General features: G+C 42.6%; 1 protein-coding gene across 3 annotated transcripts in view; it reads left to right on the forward strand.

Annotated features, from left to right (window-relative positions):
* Positions 1–20022, forward strand: part of SNX33 (sorting nexin 33) — a 57440-nt gene that overhangs the window by 31526 nt on the left and 5892 nt on the right. For all 3 annotated transcript variants that reach the window (XM_068275709.1, XM_068275710.1, XM_068275708.1), the window contains one exon: positions 1164–1876. In XM_068275709.1, coding sequence (XP_068131810.1) covers positions 1164–1876 — 713 coding nt within the window. The remainder of the gene's footprint in view (positions 1–1163; positions 1877–20022) is intronic.

Raw genomic sequence — 20022 nt, forward strand, 5'->3', positions numbered from 1 at the left:
GAACAGGATTCCACCAAGGTCACTTAAAGTGGATCCGAGATAAACTTTTACTCATTGCATAATTGTGTTCCTTTCATATAGTTTATAGGGCATTCCTCAAGCCAAATACGTATTTTGTTTTGTTTTAATACTCTAATTCCCTATAAACTAAACAAGCCTCGCCAACAGCTTTTTCACAGTGTCTTGGCACTGTAGCAAGGGCTAATGGGAGCTCAGTCTTGGTAGGAGAAGGAGGAGGTTACTAGTCAGAGATTTCAGAGGCAGAGGGAAGGAGGGAGGAGGAGAGGGGACTGAATTTACACACAGGCAAGCTGATAGCATCTCCAGCCCTCAGCCTGTGACATTGTGACAAACAGAACATCGCTGCCCTCATTGTGTAACAGGAATAAATAATCATAAATTGTTAAAGCTGTTTGCAGCTAGATATGCTGTGTAAACTATCTAAACTTTAGGTAAGATATATAGACAAGTTACTTGTTAGTTTTTCATCTCGGATCCGCTTTAATGATCTGGCATGCCAGATTTTTGAACAACAGTCAGTGGCTGAGTTAATTGTTCCCCTCCCTTTCCCATCCACAACTTTGTTATACCCTGTACCATCATACTTCCTCCTTTCTTTATAGATGCAACAGGTCACTTTTGCCTAGCGACTCATCTGAAGAGCATTGGGGTGTAGGGTCAAGGACAGAATTGAGTTGGATCCTGGTCGGTGACACAGATTGTGTACAAATGGTACATTTGTATGCAGCTTTACAACCCCCCTTGTACCTCTTGTGTCTCCCTCTGTCCCCCTTGTGTCCTCCTCTACGCCTCTTTGTGTCCTCCGTTTGTCTCCCTGTTTCCTCCTCTGCATGGGCACAGTACAGGGAGTCCCCAACATTGCAACGAGTTGGAGGATCGTATTGGCAGGTGTTCACAAGTCCAGAACTCCCTGCATTAGGATTGTAAGATGCAGTGACTTTTTCCCCCCACTTTGGGGGGGGGGGGGGGGGGTTTGGGGAATGTGAGTCTTGTAGTCCAAAAATACAGTATATTTTGGTAGTATGTTTGAGAAAGCACAATATTATTTCACTCTCCTAGATGTTGACAGTTGTTACCTTTTCTTCTTGTCAATTGCAAACTCCTAAAGCCATTCCCAATTTCTATTTTTTTTATTCTGCTAGGCTTACACCAGGGCACACAAACTCTCCAGTTTACAGAAGATACAAGCACTTTGACTGGCTATACAATCGCCTCTTGCACAAATTTACAGTGATCTCCGTTCCACACTTGCCCGAGAAACAGGCCACAGGACGTTTTGAAGAGGACTTTATTCAGAAACGTAAACGACGTTTAGTACTGTGGATGGATCACATGACCAGTCACCCTGTTCTTTCTCAGTATGATGGGTTTCAGCACTTCCTGACCTGCCGGGATGAGAAGCAATGGAAACTAGGTAAGCGTCGTGCAGAGAAGGATGAGATGGTGGGTGCCAGCTTCCTGCTGACTCTGCAGATACCCACAGAACACCAAGATCTACAGGATGTGGAAGAGCGTGTGGATGCCTTCAAAGCCTTTTCAAAAAAGATGGATGAGAATGTTATGCAGCTTAATAGTGTGGTATCTGAACTGGCACGCAAGCACATGGGTGGCTTCCGTAAGGAATTTCAGAGGCTCGGAAATGCTCTTCAGGGTCTAAGTCACTCCTTCCAGCTAGACCCACCATATGGCTCAGAACCACTTGTGGGTGCTATTGCACACACGGGACGCACCTATGAAAAAGTGGGTGAGATGTTTGCTGAGCAGCCCAAGAACGATCAGTTTAGGTTTCTTGATACCCTATGTCTATACCAAGGATTGCTGTCCAACTTTCCTGACATCATCCATCTCCAAAAAGGTAAATCCAGAACTGATTTTTTTCATGCAGTCACAAATAGAGAAAGGTGTATTGTAAAGTGTGATCTAAGAGAAGGGGGCAGATTAATAAATAAGCAATAACAAATTATAAAAGTTTCATAATAAAGCTAACCTGAGAGAGTATGGGATCTCCTCAATCATTGTATACATGCATATAATGGGATACTAGGCATGAGTCTGTGTGGTTGGGAACAGTGGAGAAAACTGGAGAACAGAAGTGATCTGACAAATCTAGCCTGGATTTGCATTATATTTTCTGCTATTACAAAGCTCAAGTCTTTTTTCAACTCTGACCTGGGTCATAGTGGCTTATAGTCGGGTTATTGCTGGGCTACTGGTGCTCGATTCTGCATCCAATCGTTTTGTCCGCTCGATTCTCTTATCTGCCACTCATTTATCTTTTCTTTTTTTTTTCAATTCCCTTCAATGACAAATCGAGCGGCAAAACGAACGATGATCGGGCGGAAATGATCTATCTAACCATCTTATCAGCTCAGAATCGAGCCGTGTATTCCCAGCATTACTCTTCTCTGCCTGATTGTGTTTGCATTGCCCGCCCTCCTCCCAGTCTTCAGGGCTTCCCACCTAGCTCTGCAATAGAAAGTGTGTTGTCTCAGCATGAGAAATATCGGCTAATCAGAGAGAAACAGAAGTGTGGGAGGGGAAAACAGGCGGGAAAGAGGCTTCAGCCAATCAGGCAGCAAAAAAGGCAACCCGGCATGCCCTGCAACTTCCTTTTACATAGTTACATAGTTACTTTGGTTGAAAAAAGACATACGTCCATCGAGTTCAACCAGTACAAAGTACAACTCCAGCCTGCTCCCTCACATATCCCTGTTGATCCAGAGGAAGGCGAAAAAAAACCCTTACAAGGTAAAAATTCCTTCCCGACTCCAGATGGCAATCAGATAAAATCCCTGGATCAACATCATTGGCATTACCTAGTAATTGTAGCCATGGATGTCATTCAACGCAAGGAAAGCATCTAAGCCCCCTTTAAATGCAGGTATAGAGTTTGCCATAACGACTTCCTGTGGCAATGCATTCCACATCTTAATCACTCTTACTGTAAAGAACCCTTTCCTAAATAAATGGCTAAAACGTTTTTCCTCCATGCGCAGATCATGTCCTCTAGTCCTTTGAGAAGGCCTAGGGACAAAAAGCTCATCCGCCAAGCTATTATATTGCCCTCTGATGTATTTATACATGTTAATTAGATCTCCTCTAAGGCGTCTTTTCTCTAGACTAAATAAACCCAGTTTATCTAACCTTTCTTGGTAAGTGAGACCTTCCATCCCACGTATCAATTTTGTTGCTCGTCTCTGCACCTGCTCTAAAACTGCAATATCTTTTTTGTAATGTGGTGCCCAGAACTGAATTCCATATTCCAGATGTGGCCTTACTAGAGAGTTAAACAGGGGCAATATTATGCTAGCATCTCGAGTTTTTATTTCCCTTTTAATGCATCCCAAAATTTTGTTAGCTTTAGCTGCAGCGGCTTGGCATTGAGTACGATTATTTAACTTGTTGTCGATGAGTACTCCTAAGTCCTTCTCCAAGTTTGATGTCCCCAACTGTATCCCATTTATTCTGTATGGTGTTAGACCATTGGTACGACCAAAATGCATGACTTTACATTTGTCAACATTGAATTTCATCTGCCATGTATGTGCCCATATAGCCATCCTATCCAGATCCTGTTGCAATATAACACTATCTTCCTTAAAGTTGATGATTCTGCACAATTTTGTATCATCTGCAAAAATAGCAACATTGCTCACTACTGTATCCACTAGGTCATTAATAAATAAATTGAAGAGCACTGGACCCAGTACAGACCCCTGTGGGACCCCACTGCTAACAGTCTCCCATTTTGAGTATGATCCATTGACCACAACTCTTTGTTTTCTGTCCATTAGCCAGTTCCCTATCCAAGCACACAGACTCTTCCCCAGTCCTTGCATCCTCATCTTTTGCACCAGACTTTTGTGGGGAACAGTGTCGAAGGCCTTAGCAAAGTCTAAGTATATCACATCTACAGCATTCCCAATATCCATATTAGCATTCACTACCTCATAAAAGCTGAGCATGTTAGTCAAACAGGACCTGTCTTTAGTAAACCCATGTTGATGCTGAGAAATAAGATTATTTTCTACTATGAAGTCATGTATAGTATCTCTTAGTAACCCCTCAAATAGTTTGCATACAACTGATGTTAAGCTTACAGGTCTATAATTTCTTGGATCTGATTTTTTGCCCTTCTTAAATAATGGGAAAACGTGGGCTGTACGCCAATCCACTGGGACTCTGCCAGTTGCAAGAGAGTCACAAAAGATAAGATAAAGGGGTTTATCTATAACTGAACTTAATTCCCTTAGGACCCGAGGATGCATGCCATCCGGGCCAGGTGCCTTGTCTATTTTTAATTTATTTAGTCTTGCCTTTACTTCTTCCTGCGTTAAGTATTTAATATTACAGTTAGAAGATTGAGACTCTTCCGCCTCTGTAATTTGCAACAGTGCTGTTTCCTTTGTAAAGACAGAAGCAAAGAAAGCATTTAATAACTCTGCCTTACCTTGGTCATCCACCATTGAGTTTCCACCTTCATCCTTTAGGAGTCCTATACAGTCAACCTTTCTTTTTTTAGAGTTGATGTACTTGTAAAACTTTTTTGGGTTAGATTTGATATCCCTAGCGATTTGATTTTCAGCTTCGATCTTTGCTAGCCTAATTTCTTTTTTACAATTTTTATTGCACTCCTTGTAATTGCTGAGTGCAGCCTCGGACCCCTCCTGTTTTAGGACCTTATAGGCATTCTTTTTCCTCTTCATTTTATCTCTAACCTTTCTATTCATCCATAGAGGCCTTTTTTTATTCCTAGACATTTTGTTTCCATATGGGATATACATACTACAATATTGATTGAGAATACGTTTAAAAGCTTGCCATTTCCCTTCAGTGTCCTCCCCTTGTAGTACATTATCCCAGTTCACCAAACTTAGTGCCTGCCTAATTTGATTGAACTTTGCTTTTCTAAAATTCATAGTTTTAGTGCAGCAATGTACCAAATAAGAGCCAGGAAAACTCAGTAATGATCATTTATCAACAAGAATAGTAATAGTGATTTTTAACTTTTGGAATGCCTGGTTAGCATCCTTATTACTTGTTTACATAGAGAAAAGTGAAAATGGCAGCGCATCTAACCAAGATGCACCTGACATTGCAAAGGGCTAACTAGCCTCTTAAAGGCACAACTGTGCTCATAGCAGTAGAACAGGTGCATTAGAACTAATGCATCTCACAATACAATAATGGAAGCAAATCCATGCGTTACACATTATCAACTTATTAGGGGACCTTACCCTTGTCTTATTGAGAGACATCAGTTCAGTAGCAGGGACGGCTCGTGCTTAGGTCTAATGCACCTGTTCTACTGCTATGAGCACAGTTGTGCCTTTAAGAGGCCAGTGAGCCCTATGCAATGTCAGGTGCATCTTGGTTAGATGCGCTGCCATTTTCACTTTTCTCCATGTATGCAACTTATTACTTGTTTACCAGATAAAAATAAAGAATTGATTTTTGATTTTATGCCCAACAGGTACACTTTAACAACTTTTAGTTTGTTCTTTTACCCTTGTTTGTGCTTTCATATGTCACTCTGTAGCTCATTTATCTCCACATTTACAAGAGCACAACCACTAGCTTATATTGCCGCTGATGTATTATTATGTTTGTACAGTCATCCCATAAATGACCCTACTACAGATAAAGGGAAGTTACAACAATAATCAGAGAGGCCTAATGATGGCGAAGAGAAGCTAATGAAACATAAGTGAGATGCTTAATAGAAATGGTAAACTATTTACAGTAACAATAGTGCTTTTCTCCTACTTTTATACACTGCTGAAAGAACTGTACGTCTTTCATTTATTTTTATAGCTGTTCTTAATGTAAAGATTAACCTCACACAGCTGTATGTTTTCTGGCCAAAACAAATTCCTTCATGTCCTGCTACTGGTAACATCACAGGAAGTAAGCTTATGTCTGCCTAACACAGCAATAAAAAGAATAAAAACAATAATCCTAGCCCTTAACAAGTTAATGGGTTTGCTACAGTATATCTACACCGCCGGAAACTTCATCTAGCAGGGGCATAGATATACGTATATGGCCGCTGCGCATGCTCACGTGCGCTCCCATGTGCATTCTCTTCGTCACCTGTTAATACACAGAGCAGTGAATGGGAATGTAGTTCCCATTCGTCGATCTAAGTGCCTGTGATCAATGATCACAGGCATCAATGAGATGCTGTGGCGATTGATAGAATGAAAGTTAAAATACACACGCATTACTTCCTGTTAGCGTACTAACAGTACGCACAGGAAGATAAAATGGGGGGACATCTAGAGGTCAAATAGTAAAATTAAACTTACACTAACTACAATAAAAAAAATACATAAAATACCTCATTAACCCCTTCCCTCCCCTCCCATAGTAAACATAATAAAACACTTTTATGATAAATATTTAATATGTATGTCATGAGGGTTTATTACTGTAATTTTTGCAAATAGGGGTTTGTAATTAGTGACGGACACAAAATGGAAAAATACACCTTTATTTCCAAATAAAATATTGTTGCCATACATTGCACTAGGGACATACTTTAAAGGGAAGGTTCACGCAGGAGCTAAAAAAAAAATGTCCAAATCCACTTACCTGGGGCTTCCTCCAGCCCGTGGAAGGCAGGACAGGCCCTCGCCGCGGCTCCGCAGGCTCCCGGTCTTCTTCGGTGGCGCACCCGACCTGGCCAGGCCCGGCTGCCAGGTCGGGCTCTTCTGCGCTCCAACGTGCGTGTCACTGGTGCGCGCTGACGTTATCGTACGTCCTCCGTGCTGTACTGCGCAGGTGCTATAGTTCTGCGCCTGCGCAGTTCAGCCCGGAGGACGTCCGATGACGTCAGCGCGCACCAGTGACACGCACGTTGGAGCGCAGAAGAGCCCGACCTAGCAGTCGGGCCTGGCCAGGTCGGGTGCACCACCGAAGAAGACCGGGAGTTTGCGAAGCCGCGGCGAGGGTACGTCCTGCCTGCCACGGGCTGGAGGAAGCCCCAGGTAAGTGGATTTGGATTTTTATTTTTTATTTTTTTAGCTCCTGCGTGAACCTTCCCTTTAAACATTGTAATTATCAGGATAAATGGACAAATAAAATGTGTTGGTTTTAGCCATAGTACATGTTTTATTTTAAAACTATGAGGGCCGAAAACTGAGAAATAATACATTTTTCCCATTTTTTTTCATTATTATTCCCATTAAAATGCATTTAGAATAAAATAGTTTTTAGTAAAACATGAACATACAGTACCATCCAAAGAAGGCCTAAGTGGTAGTGAAAAAAACAAAATCTAGATAATTTTGTTGTGATCAGTAGTGATAAAGTTATTGGCGAATAAAAGGGAGGAGCGCTGAAATGTGAAAATTGCTCTGGTCCATAAGCGAAAAACCCCCTCAGTAGTGAGCTGGTTAAGGACTAGTTCACAATGCTCAGTTGTGCTGCCAAATAATTCTGCATGTCAACTCGCTGCCCATACAATTCTGTGGGCCTGTTCATAGTACTGCATTGTAAAGGATTGCGTTATTCTAGCGTCCATGCAAAAAGGGCGCCTTGAAAAAAGGGTGCAAGATATAGACGAAATTATAAGTTTTTATCTACAACAATATTTTTCGTTTCTATTTTATAAATGAAAATCAAGTGCTAAATATGTTGAATTAACCATAATGAAATGGTAAAATACAGTCTATAACAAAAACAATATTTACAAATACCGTTTATAACAAAAAATGATATTTACACTTGTATTAAGCATAGTAATACAATTGCAGATATTACAGGTATTTTACTGCAACTATACCTAACTGTACTCTTCAGCGCTGCGTAATATGTTGGCACTTTATAAATACAAATAATAATAATAATACACTCACACAGAACTCTCCCTATACCTATCCCTAACCCCTACACCCCCTTTGGTGTTAATAAGCATAGTTTAATAAATTGTATATGTTACAAATATTGTACTGGAACTATACCTAACCCTACTCTCACACAGAACCCTCCCTGTCCCTAACCCCTAGACCCCCCTGGTGGTGCCTAACTCTAAAACCCCCCTGGTGGTGCCTAACCCTAACCACCCCCTGGTGGTGCCTAACCCTAACCACCCCCTTGGTGGTGCCTAACCACCCCCTTGGTGGTGACTAACCCTAACCACCCCCTTGGTGGTGACTAACCCTAACAATCCCCACTGCACAAACACCCTTACACATAGACACAATAATATATTTGATACCGTAAAATACTTCACTACAAATAACATGAATAAAATAATTTATATATTTTAAAAACAATAAATAGCCTTACACTCACGTACACAAATCTTAAAATAACTGTAATATTAAAAGTGATATATTAGTAAGATAATAAATCTGAAAACTATAATGTATGCATTACAATTCTGAAAACAAGGTTAATACCAAAAGCGATATATATTTGTAATACAATAAGCTTGAAAACGATATTGAAGCATTATAATTATAAAGACGAAAATGTACTTAAAGAGGAACTGTAACGGCAAAACGTCCCCTGGGGGGTACTCACCTCGGGTGGGGAAGCCTCAGGATCCTAATGAGGCTTCCCACACTGTCCTCCGTCCCTCGGGGGTCTCGCTGCAGCCCTCCGTACAGCCGTGACGTAATATTTACCTTCCTGGCTCCTGCGCAGGCGCTCTGACGGCTGTCGGCTCCGAAGTAGGCGGAAATACCCGATCGCCATCGGGTCCGCTGTACTGCGCAGGCGCAAGTCTCCGGCGCCTGCGCAGTAGAGCGGACCCGACGGAGATCGGGTATTTCCGTCTATTTCCAAGCCAAAAGCAGCCACAGCGCCCCCGCTGGAGCCTGCTAAGGTAAATATTGAAATTACAGTCGGGCCTGTTGCCGGCTGTTCAGAGGGCTACAGCGAGACCCCCGTGGGACGGAGGACGGCGTGGGAAGCCTCATTAGGATCCGGAGGCTTCCCCCACCCGAGGTGAGTACTCCCAGGGGATCTTTTTGAAGTTACAGAGTCTCTTTAAGTTATTACACTCCTGAAAGCGAAATTTAAAAACGATAAAATAAGTTAAAGAGGAGCTGTTAGGTATAAGGTCTCAGAGAAAATAAACACATATATCAGTAGCTAAATATAGGCTGTACTTACATTACATATGCATTTCACTGTCCACGTTTGGATTTCACAGAATTTTTATATAGTATATGCAGAGAATGATGCTCCTGACAGCTCATGGCAGGTTCCATGTTTGTCTGTCTCCTATGAAGCCAAATGTGTCGTCATGCCCTCCCTGCTTCCTGATCACAGAAAAGCTCGTACTGAATAACAGTAGTGTGCAGTGAATATTAATTAGCCATGTGGCTAGGAACAATAGCGGACTCCTGCAGTGTACTCTGCCGGGAGATTTATCAGTGCTGTGCACTGGACTGAGTTACATGCTATTGTTACTTGACCCTGTAACTTCTCATTAGCAGCTGAGGGGAGAGCCCCAGAATGCTTTGCAGTATGGTATGCGGCTTGCGTCTTCTTAAGAGCTTGGGAATAACAGCTTTGCTGATAAGCACACGTCAAATGTAAGAGAGATTTTTATCTTCAGTAATGCCTTTTTGGCTTCCTTCTAAACTGTTTAAGGGCTCGTTTCCACTATCGCGAATCTGCATGCGTCCAACGCATGCAGATCCGCACATGTAATACAAGTGGATGGGCCTGTTTCCACTGTAGCGTTGTTGAGGTGCGTTTTTTTCAGCGTGAAAAAAACGCACAAAAGAGCCAACGATTTCGCCTGCGTCGGGAATCCGTGCGAATCGCCGCTAATGTATTTAATAGTAAAAACGCATGCGTTTGTTACATGCGTTTCTACCCGCGATTTCGCGTGCGATTTCGCACCTTTTTCAATTTTATTTAGCCCTGGCAGTGTCATGGTTAATTTCGCATGGCACCCTGCCATGCGAAATCGCATGCGAAATCGCGGGTAAAAACGCATGTGGAAACGCATCCGCATGCGTTTTTACAAGCGTCGGAATGCGGCCGAAATCGCGTCGCAACAGTGGAAACAAGCCCTAACACAGGAGAATAGAGGTTTAAATTAGCTTTTGTAGCCTGACAGTTTTTAAGCTGAAAGTCAAAACAAATTTGTAAACGATATTTGTCATAAACCTTATTCTGTAAATGAAAAGTTTTGTTAACGCGATCTCTGCAACCGCTATTTGTCGGACGCCCTAATTTCTTCTCTGGCGCCCAATAGCCGATATTTTGCATTGCAGCTTATGGTGCTCCCTTTTTGTCCAATAGCCATATATGCCCTTTTTTCCTGTTTCCGTTATTCTAACTCATTGCATGCAGGCTTTGTATTGAAGTCTATGTCCAGTCTCCATGTTCAAACTGGTTTTTTGACCACTGAACCCAGCCTTATGCTACGTACACACATGCGACAACGATCGTTCGTTGAGGACGACGAACGAACTTTTAATTGACGAAAGAACGACCGAAGTAAAGTTAGTTGTAAAAAGTGTGTAACGATCACATCGTTAGAACGAACGTTACACCACGTAAAAGCACTTAATGCGCCTGCGCATAAAATTGTGAAGTTCCTTGGAGAAAAAGTGAAATGCGCATGTCCAGCCTGGTACGAACGATCGTTTCCAACGATGTACCACTTTTGCTAACGATCGTCGGTGGTAAAAATCCGCCAAGACAGAACTTTGTTTTGTAGCAATTTGCCTCGTTCGTCGTTTGCCTTAATAGTCGTTGGTTCGTTTTTTGTAACGATCGTCGTTGGTAAAGATCGGGGAACGATCGTTACAAACGACTATAGTCGCATGTGTGTACGCACCTTTAGGATTGCATTGAAATGCAAAGAAAATAAAATGTAGTAGTTCCCCTGTAAATTAGTGCAACTTCTCCCATAGGACTACAATATACCGGTACTTGGATTTTTACAACAGACAGCTTACCGTATGTGCTTATCAAGGCAAGACAGTATTTCCAGTTTACATGTAGAATTTCTGTTTTCAATACTATCCATGCTTTGGCAGACATTAAAGTGTACAGTGTTCTCTCTAACACATGTACTTACTATAAAGCAGAGCAGTGAAAGTGTTCACTGTGTTAACAATATTTAATAGTCCTTCGGGCATTTATGATGGTTAATGCAATAATTAATTGCCCAATTACACTTAACATTGAGCAAGGAAAATTCTCACATCTATTATGATGGTTAGTAGTACTGCCCTCGAAACTGAGGTTTTCAAATAAAACACCCATTGGGCTCGATTCACAAAGCGGTGATAACCCAGTTAAAGACTTTAGGTGTGATAACCATTTTTATCATGCCTAAACTCAGTTTAGGCATGATAAGTTTAGGCATAAGTTTAGATAAGTTTAGATCGCGCGCAAAGTCCCGCACGCAAAGCAGCGCCATTAAACTCTATGCAAAGTGCACCAGACTTTGCTAGCGCAAAACTGTTGATCAGCTGTGCACTGCGGTGCTAACCCAGTTGGTGCTTAAACTTATCACGCCTAAAAACTTATCACACCTAAAAACTTATCACACCTAAACTTATCACACCTAAACAGAGTTTAGGCATGATAAAGGGCTTTTCACTAGCATGCTAACTGTTAGCACCGCTTTGTGAATCAGGCCCATTGTCTTACTTCGCATCCCTGTAGCTGTGAATTTATTCGTACAAGATTAAAGGACAACCAAGGTGACGTGACATGATAAGATAGACGTGTATGTACATTGCCAGATACACAAATAATTAGGCTGTGTTTCTTTTTTTTCTTTCTCTGCCTGAAAGAGTTGAACATCAGGTATGTAAGTGGCAGTTCCTGTTTGTGCCAGGACTGGGTCAGACTATAGCATAACCCTCACTGATAAGTAATTACAGCCATAAAATACTTTACTGTCAGTAAATGGCTTCCTGGAGCAGGAAAGAGATAGAAAGGGTCAATTAATTCATAGATTTGAGCTCTAGCAAACTTCAATGAAGGTGTCATTGCGCAGAGACAATGAAACATTAAAACTTAAAAACTAGTTTTAAATATAAAACTGTGGTATATATTAAAAAGTCATTTTTAGGAGAAGGAGGATAGATCCAATTGTTTTTCTCATAAGTTTATTTTTGCCTCGGCTGCCCTTAGAAGTCAAATCACCACCTGGCAGAAAAATCGCTGCTAGGGTTTTCCCCTCCCTAATGTGTATCGAGTACATGTCAACCTTTACTTTACAAAAGGTGATAAAGAGCAGAAGAAGCATGTGCTCAGACATACCGGACCATGGCACTGAGAGTATTCTCCACACAGTGCATGCATCCTAATGCAGATGAATGGGAACTGTGGTGCTGCTGGATGGTTGGATGTAGGCCCCTCTCAGCTCTGTAGTCTCCTATACTCCAAAGGAGATGCTTCCACTGCTACCATGGCTTAGCTGTGCTTTAAAACCTCAAGTGCCTTGAAGGACCACTGTAGCGAAAATAGTAAGCAGTTAAAATTTGACAGAACTGACAGGTGTTTGACCAGTCCATCTCCTCATGGGGGGGGTATTCTGGGTTTTCCTTTTTTTCAAAAGCAGCAGTTGCTAAGTCTAACTGCCCAAATTGTAATATTCCAGCCAGCCTCCCTGCTCACTTGCACACTATTTTTGGCAGTTTTCAGTAATTAGACTGACAGTTACTCACCAACTAGTCCTGTAAAATAAATGTTCACCTCCTTCTATAGAGGGCACTTTTTCCTACTGTAATGCAGGGAAATGGAGATTGGCATCTGCTGTTATTTGGGTGTCACATGGCATCACTTGATCATTCTACCCACTGACTGAATCCAGACATTAGAGCAGCCTTTCTCAACCTTTCTACCCTGGAGGAACCCTGCAAATAACTTTTTGATCTCAAGGAAGCCCTGCAAACAATTTTTTGATCTTGAGGAACCCCTGCATTTATTTTGCAGGAGGCATGGTCTTTAAAAGTATGTGTGGCTGTTTATTTCACTATCTCCTATTACACTGCCCCTCATTATACCATCTCCTGACCCCCCAAATTAGTGCTTATTGTTACAGTACCACCTATTATAGTGTGCTGTATATACTTCCACCACAATGGGGGAAAATGCCAAGGAACCCTTGCAGAGTACTCAAGGAACCCTGGTTGAGAAAGCCTGCACTAGAGGATATAAGCTGTAATGCTGTTCGAAAACATATTTGACCCACCGTATAACTGTTACATTGTCTACCGTGCCGCTGCAGCTTATTGTTTGATTGCTATTGGAATTTGCCTCACAAGTTAGAAACTCAAACAAGGGACAGACATTCAGACACAGATGCAATTCAGGAGGAAGGGTCACTTTGTCTGGGAAGCACTTGTGGTTGTTGCTGGTAGCCATGGTAATATTTATTTTCAGTTTCAATTTCAGTTTCGGCACTGTAAAAGTGACATTTGGAAGCAAGACAAACATTTCAGAGGGGCATTTCAGAGCACAGAACCGCAGACTTCCTGTCCCCATGAACGATTAAAAATGTGAATTAGAAATGGAGACCACAAATAAGAAAAGGAAAATCTGGTACTTTACGTATTATATCGTGGAATGTGAGAGGAAAACAGTACCTGGCACCAAGTGCAGCAGGGCAGACACACCGGAGTTCGGACACAGAGTGTGCTCATCCGAAGTCTTTTGTAATCCAGTAGAGTAGAAGAAAAAAAACGGGGCACCACTTCTTAAAATCCCTTTTTTCCGGTGCGGAAAATAGCAGGTACACATCAGTGGGGGTATCAAGTGCCTGACAGCTGTTTCGCTGGTTTAAACCAGCTTCTTCAGAGGCAGAATGTACCTTCTACATTCCTACATTCTGCCTCTGAAGAAGCTGCTTTAAACCAGCAAAACAGCTGTCAGGCACTTGATACCCCCACTGCTGTGTACCTGCTATTTCCCCCACTGGAATAAAGGGATTTTAAGAAGTGGTGCCCCATTTTTTCTTCTACTCTGCTGGATTACGTATTATACCATCTGAAGAGTTTGGCAGTTCCTTGTTTAAGTTCTGTTTGCTCCACTAGATTTGACCCTTTTTGAAAAGCTGAAAATCCTGGCTTTCCATTATACCAGGTCCCGTGTCAGTGTAGTGCTCCGTTGCCAAGTTAAAGGGTTTTGAAGGAGGGGTGCCAGGAAGCCAGGACTTTCAGCTTTTCAAAAAGGGTTAAATCTTGGCAGTGGAGCAAACAAAACTTAAAGGTAAGGTTCACGCAGGAGCTAAAAAAAATAAAAATCCAAATCCACTTACCTGGGGCTTCCTCCAGCCCGTGGCAGGCAGGACGTGCCCTCGCAGCGGCTCCTCAGGCTCACGGTCTTCTCCGGTGGCGCACCCGACCTGGCCAGGCCCGGCTGCCAGGTCGGGCTCTTCTGCGCTCCAACGTGTGTGCCACTGGAGCGCGCTGATGTCCTCCGGGCTGTACTGTGCAGGCGCAGTAGTTCTGCGCCTGCGCAGTACAGCCCGGAGGACTTCCGATGACATCAGCGTGCCCCCGTGAGGCACATTTTGGAGCGCAGAAGAGCCCGACCTGGCAACCGGGCCTGGCCAGGTCGGGTGCGCCACCGGAGAAGACCAGGAGCCTGTGGAGCCACGGCGAGGGCACGTCCTGCCTGCCACGGAATGGAGGAAGCCCCAGGTAAGTGGATTTGGATTTTTATTTTTTTTAGCTCCTGCGTGAACCTTCCCTTTTTAAACAAGGAACTGCCAAACTCTTCAGACTGTATAATACGTAAGGACCGAAAATCTTTATTATCCGCTATTAAGATCTGTACATACATTCAGATTATCAAGCTGTTATTTGACACTGGATTTTTTTTTTTTGCTTGTTTATCCATATGCTCAAGGGCAGGGTTTCTCAACATTTGTATAATATACAGTATGTATACCCTTATAAAAGATGGTGTTTGCTGAGCATCCTCTATTGTGAATAACACCATCTTAAGTACTCCATGAAACATATACATTTGTCAGGAGTATTCAGTATTAGTTTTTACATGCTTTTTATACTTTCCTTTATGTTTTTGAATACAAATATTTATTCAGGCTTATTTATTTATGGTTTATGTGGTTTTTTTATACAAATAAATAGTATATGAATACATACAAATAAAATACAAATTAATAGTATCAAACAATAAAAGCAGTGTGGCTGAATAGGTTGGTGAACTACCTGATGACTGTCTTATACTTATAGACCCCTATAGGCAAGAGAGCTTTGGTGTTCCCTCCATAGTAGCTCTTTTCATAGTAGCTAAGAGTACTGTAGTACACACTGGAAAAGCATAACAAATAGGACATTCATGTGGGTGATCTACAATGAAATATCAGGCTTACTTATTCTTCAAGCCCAAAGATCATATATTCCATACGTACCGAAAGTACCATATTTTTCATACTATAAGACGCAACCCTACCCCCCCAAAGTGTAGAGAGAAAGTCCCTGCGCCTTATAGTCCAAATACAGGGAGTCCCCGACTTAGTCGCCCACCGATTGCAACTGATGCCCTGCATTCCCTGTGTGTCTTGTAAGTGTTCTCTTCCTGTCCCCCAGTGTTTGCATCCGCGTCCCCCTTTGTGTCCGCCTCTGTGTCCCCCTTTGTGTCTGCCTCCATGTTCCTTTGCTGCACTAGCTGTGTGCGTTTTATTTAGGGTTAGCAGCCGCTTGTGTCACTCACCTGACCCGAGGGTGTCCGCGGCGAACAGCGGCTTTTCCTCTCTCACTCATTCCTTCCCTCTAGTGCTGATGCTTCCTGGTCGCATCATTACATATGGCACTAGAGAGCAGGAGTGAGTCAGAGAGGAAAACCTGCTGTTCACCGCGGGCACCCTCGGGTCAGGTGAGTGATACAAGCGGCTACTGCCTTTTTTTTACAACACACTGAGGTAGCACAGCATGGGGAGTGGAGGCGGACACTAAAGGGGACACAGAGGCGGATAGAAAGGGGGATAGAAGGAGGATACGGGGGACAGGAGGAGGACACCAAAGGGGACAGGAGAAAGATACAAGGATGGCAGTAGGAGAACACAAAGGGGGACAGGAGAGGACACCAAGAGGACACTATAATTGGGGGGAAAACATCTAGAAGACACTTCTGGACCATGGACGCACCAGGTTTAGTATTTTTTTTTCCTGGTTTTTGCCCTCTAAACCTTTGTGTGTCTTACTGTCTGGAGCGTATTATAGTTTAAAATCGATGACACCCCAAAGAATATAACAAAATGAAACCTCTCATGTCAAGGACTCTGCATTTCTCAGATACCTGGAATTCAATGGAAACATCAAGCCACATTCTGTGTCAGATAGGAAGTGTTTAAGTGTTTTTATCAGTTACGGCATGTTATCATAATTTTACCAAACCCTCTGGACTTAAGGTAGCCATACATCTAGTGATTCTGATTCAATCAACCGAGCTATCAACTTTATTGGGGAATCAACTTCAGTATAGCTGATCAAAAGTCGATTGACTAGTGACCCACACACTACAAGCGATATCCTATGTTATTCACCTTCACTAATCCATCTGACCAATGTTGTGTCTCCATGCTCTGAATGCAAAAATCGATTGAATGACATGTGAACAGTAGCCGATTCCTGTGCGATCGACCAACATCTTGCATCCTACTTGATTGACTAAGCTGGTTGATTCAACATGATAGCCACTTTTCATTGATTGATTATCATCTCCTCATTATGCAAAGTGTTGGCCCCTGTTTTCACAGCCTCTCCTCTGCCCCCTCACCCATGCCTGATAACAACCCACAGCCAGCAAAGCTGCTGACACCATGTGCACACATACAGGAATCTATACAATGCACTGGCGTAAACTGTCTATAGGCAATCGGTCAGCACTGCTTGCCACCCTAGCAGCACCCTGGCAGCAATATACTGTATATTACTTCCCCCTAGTGCTGTGAGTGCTGTGGGAGAACTGCAGCGCTGTGCACCACAACACTCACCACACCAGCCCAAAAGCGAACCAGGCCAGCATCCCATTTCTTCATACATTATCCCTCCCCCTGGCTGTGCCTAGCACTGGCCAATACAGCTCTCGCAATGCATCCAGCTACTTGCGCTCACCCCTGTCCTCATCATGCAAATTGTTGGCCGTGTTCCATGATTCACTACAGCGCTTCCTTCTTCCAGCCGGAGGGAGGAAGCGCGCCGTAGTGATGTGGAACAAGTTTAACAATTTGCGTGTGAGGGGAATAGTTATAAGGGAAGAGTTGGCCGCATTCCATGCGTTCCAAGTGTTGGAATGTGGGAAATTATATGCATGAAATGGCGCTTAGACGATTACATAATCGTCTTGCCAAAAATCGTGATTTTAGTTTTAAAACAGTATATATATCGTTCAGCCCTAACAACTACTATTGCTACTATTTTAAATTTAGTACTGTGGTATCGCACCTTCTGCTGTTGCAATGCAAAGCATGATAGAAGTCTTCATATCTGGAGAGCAAAGGGTTGTTCTAATAAAACAAAGCTTAGCAACACCACCCAGAGATTATAATCGGTGATTTGTCTAGAAGTATGCAGCTGCCTTGAAACGGAGCCTCACTCTCAGACTGAAGCAGATGTAAGGCCTGTTTGTTTGCTGCGCACACAGTGCCACGCCCCAGAGGGAATAATTTGAATGAAAAACAGGGGAAATGTGATTACATAACATAATTAATCAACATACAGTAGGTATATGAATGTATTATCACAACGAAGTAATGTCCGGTTCACACTTGCATGGATGGAAAAATGTATCCATGTAAAGATCCATGGAATGGATCAGTTTTTAAAGTGAACCTGAGGTGAAAATAAACTGATGAGATAAACAATTGTATATATCCTCCTAGTCCTAAAAATTACCTTTTTTTTATATATCCCATGTTTTTATTTTATATTTAAACATTTACAAAATAGATTGAATGTTTTGTTGTCTCTGCTCAGTGGCAGCCTATTTAGTGTCCCAGAGTGAACATATATGAACTATTGACCTTTTTTCTATCTCTCCCTGCACTCAGAAGTTGTGTTCTGTCAGGAAAACTGTTATGGTTGTTATGTGCTTATTAGGAGGTGCAGCTGACACTTCCATGCTTAAAAATAACTCTTTCAGGCACCAAAATAAAACAAGTAAAACAGCCTGGTTATTAACATGTTTTGCCATGTTTGTTTTGTTTTTATCTCATCATATCACATGTCACCTTGGGTACACTTTAAAGGCATCAGTTATCCATCCGTGACCCTCTGTTCTGTTAGCTCACGGTCAATGTGACGCATCCATCGATCTGGAAAAATCCCTGCAGAACAGAACTTGCGGTCCATGCAGCAGAATGGACTGAACAGATGTTTAAAAGGAACAATGTGAATAGATCCATGGGTTAAAGAGACTCTGTATTAAAAAAAAATATCCCCAGGGGGGTACTTACCTCAAGAGGAGGAAGCCTCTGGATCCTAACGTGGCCTCCCCCACCCTCTGGTGTTCTGGCAATCTCCTTCTGCAGCAACCATACCCCCCCCCCCCCCCCCCCCGGGAGTGCGCCGATGTAAATATTTACCTTCCGCGATTCTGTGCAGGCGCACTAGCTACTCTTCCTGCAGGTTAAGGCGGAAATAGCCGAATTCGATCAATCCGCTCTATTGTGCATGCACGAGTCCTTCCTTTTGCCTCTGCGCAGTAGAGCGGATACCATCAGCCTCGGGTATTTCTGCCTAGCCCGAACGAAGAACCACTACTGCGCCGGATCTTGGAGAGGTGAATAAATCAAGCACATCTATATTATAGTTGAATGGTGCAATCCTTGGTTAATATTTATCAACAATGTAACAGAAAAGCAAGGTATTTTTGGATCGCTACAACCAAAGGTTAGGAATCGCCCCTCAATAATAATATATTTTAGATATGATTTGTTGAGCGCTAAACCGTGTCTAAAATAAATAAATCAGTTTGTCAGGCTTGTTGCGGGAGGATTCGGGGGAGCCAGCGCTGGATTCCCTGCAGCTACAGGGATAGGGAAAGCCTCATTGGGACCCTGAGGCTTCCCCCTCCCGAGGTAAGTACCCCCCAGAGGACTTTTTTGAATACAGAGTCTCTTTAACATTGTATCAGTTCACTGTGGTTTGCTATGCTTCTATAGATAACAGTATCCATTGACTTGTCTGTTTTTCTCAGCTGCAGAAAATGGAATGTTTTAATGTGTAGTGTGAATCTACACTTCAGTCCGATCCTTATGGCTGACAGTTACAGTGCGTTTGTACAAACCATTATCTCCTTGAGTTTTTGCATTGCAATAATGACAGCAGTGCTCCAGTGTTCGCAAATATTATCGGCACTTGCATAGATGGCTAAATGAATGCATAGAGTCATTTTAGATGTTTAAAAAGTTTCAGGCAGAAACCAGTACAGACCAGCTTGTTTACTCCTGGTGTAAGCACAGTGTAACTGCTTGTATTGTACATAGTGCGCCTGACTGTTCTGTATCTATAGATGGGGGTAAAGTTAATAGCATTATTACATCTTATGTGTCATTAGTTGCATATGCTAGAATGTTAGAAATATTCCAGTGCAGATATATTTACTGAGTATGGCATATGCCTGATTATAGCAGGATCACCTTTCGGGAAGTATTATTGTGATTCTGCCCATATCAAACACCAACAATGAATCACCAAGCGTTGGCAAGCTGCTAGTGTTTGCTTACACAATCAGGCAGTGTTCTCATGTTTGGATTTGCTTTGGAGCTTGGTGTCATATGAGTTCTGTGAGCATTACATTTCTTTTGGTTAGAGCAAGTTAGGCGTTTATGGACAGAGGGTAAGTCGTTATGTTCTTTCAGCAGTCCCTTGATATCCTAGTTGGGAGGATCTAACTGCATGTGTGTCTGGAAATATTAAAGCCAAATTCTTAGGGTCCTTTCACACTGGCACAGCCTAATGTATCCCTATTGGGAAGTTCATACACTAGCACAGAACTACGTTACCATGCGGGACCCGCGGAGATCTGCTTCGGCCCGGAATT

Source organism: Hyperolius riggenbachi, chromosome 3 (genome assembly GCF_040937935.1).
Source record: "Hyperolius riggenbachi isolate aHypRig1 chromosome 3, aHypRig1.pri, whole genome shotgun sequence".
NCBI classification, from domain to species: Eukaryota; Metazoa; Chordata; class Amphibia; order Anura; family Hyperoliidae; genus Hyperolius; species Hyperolius riggenbachi.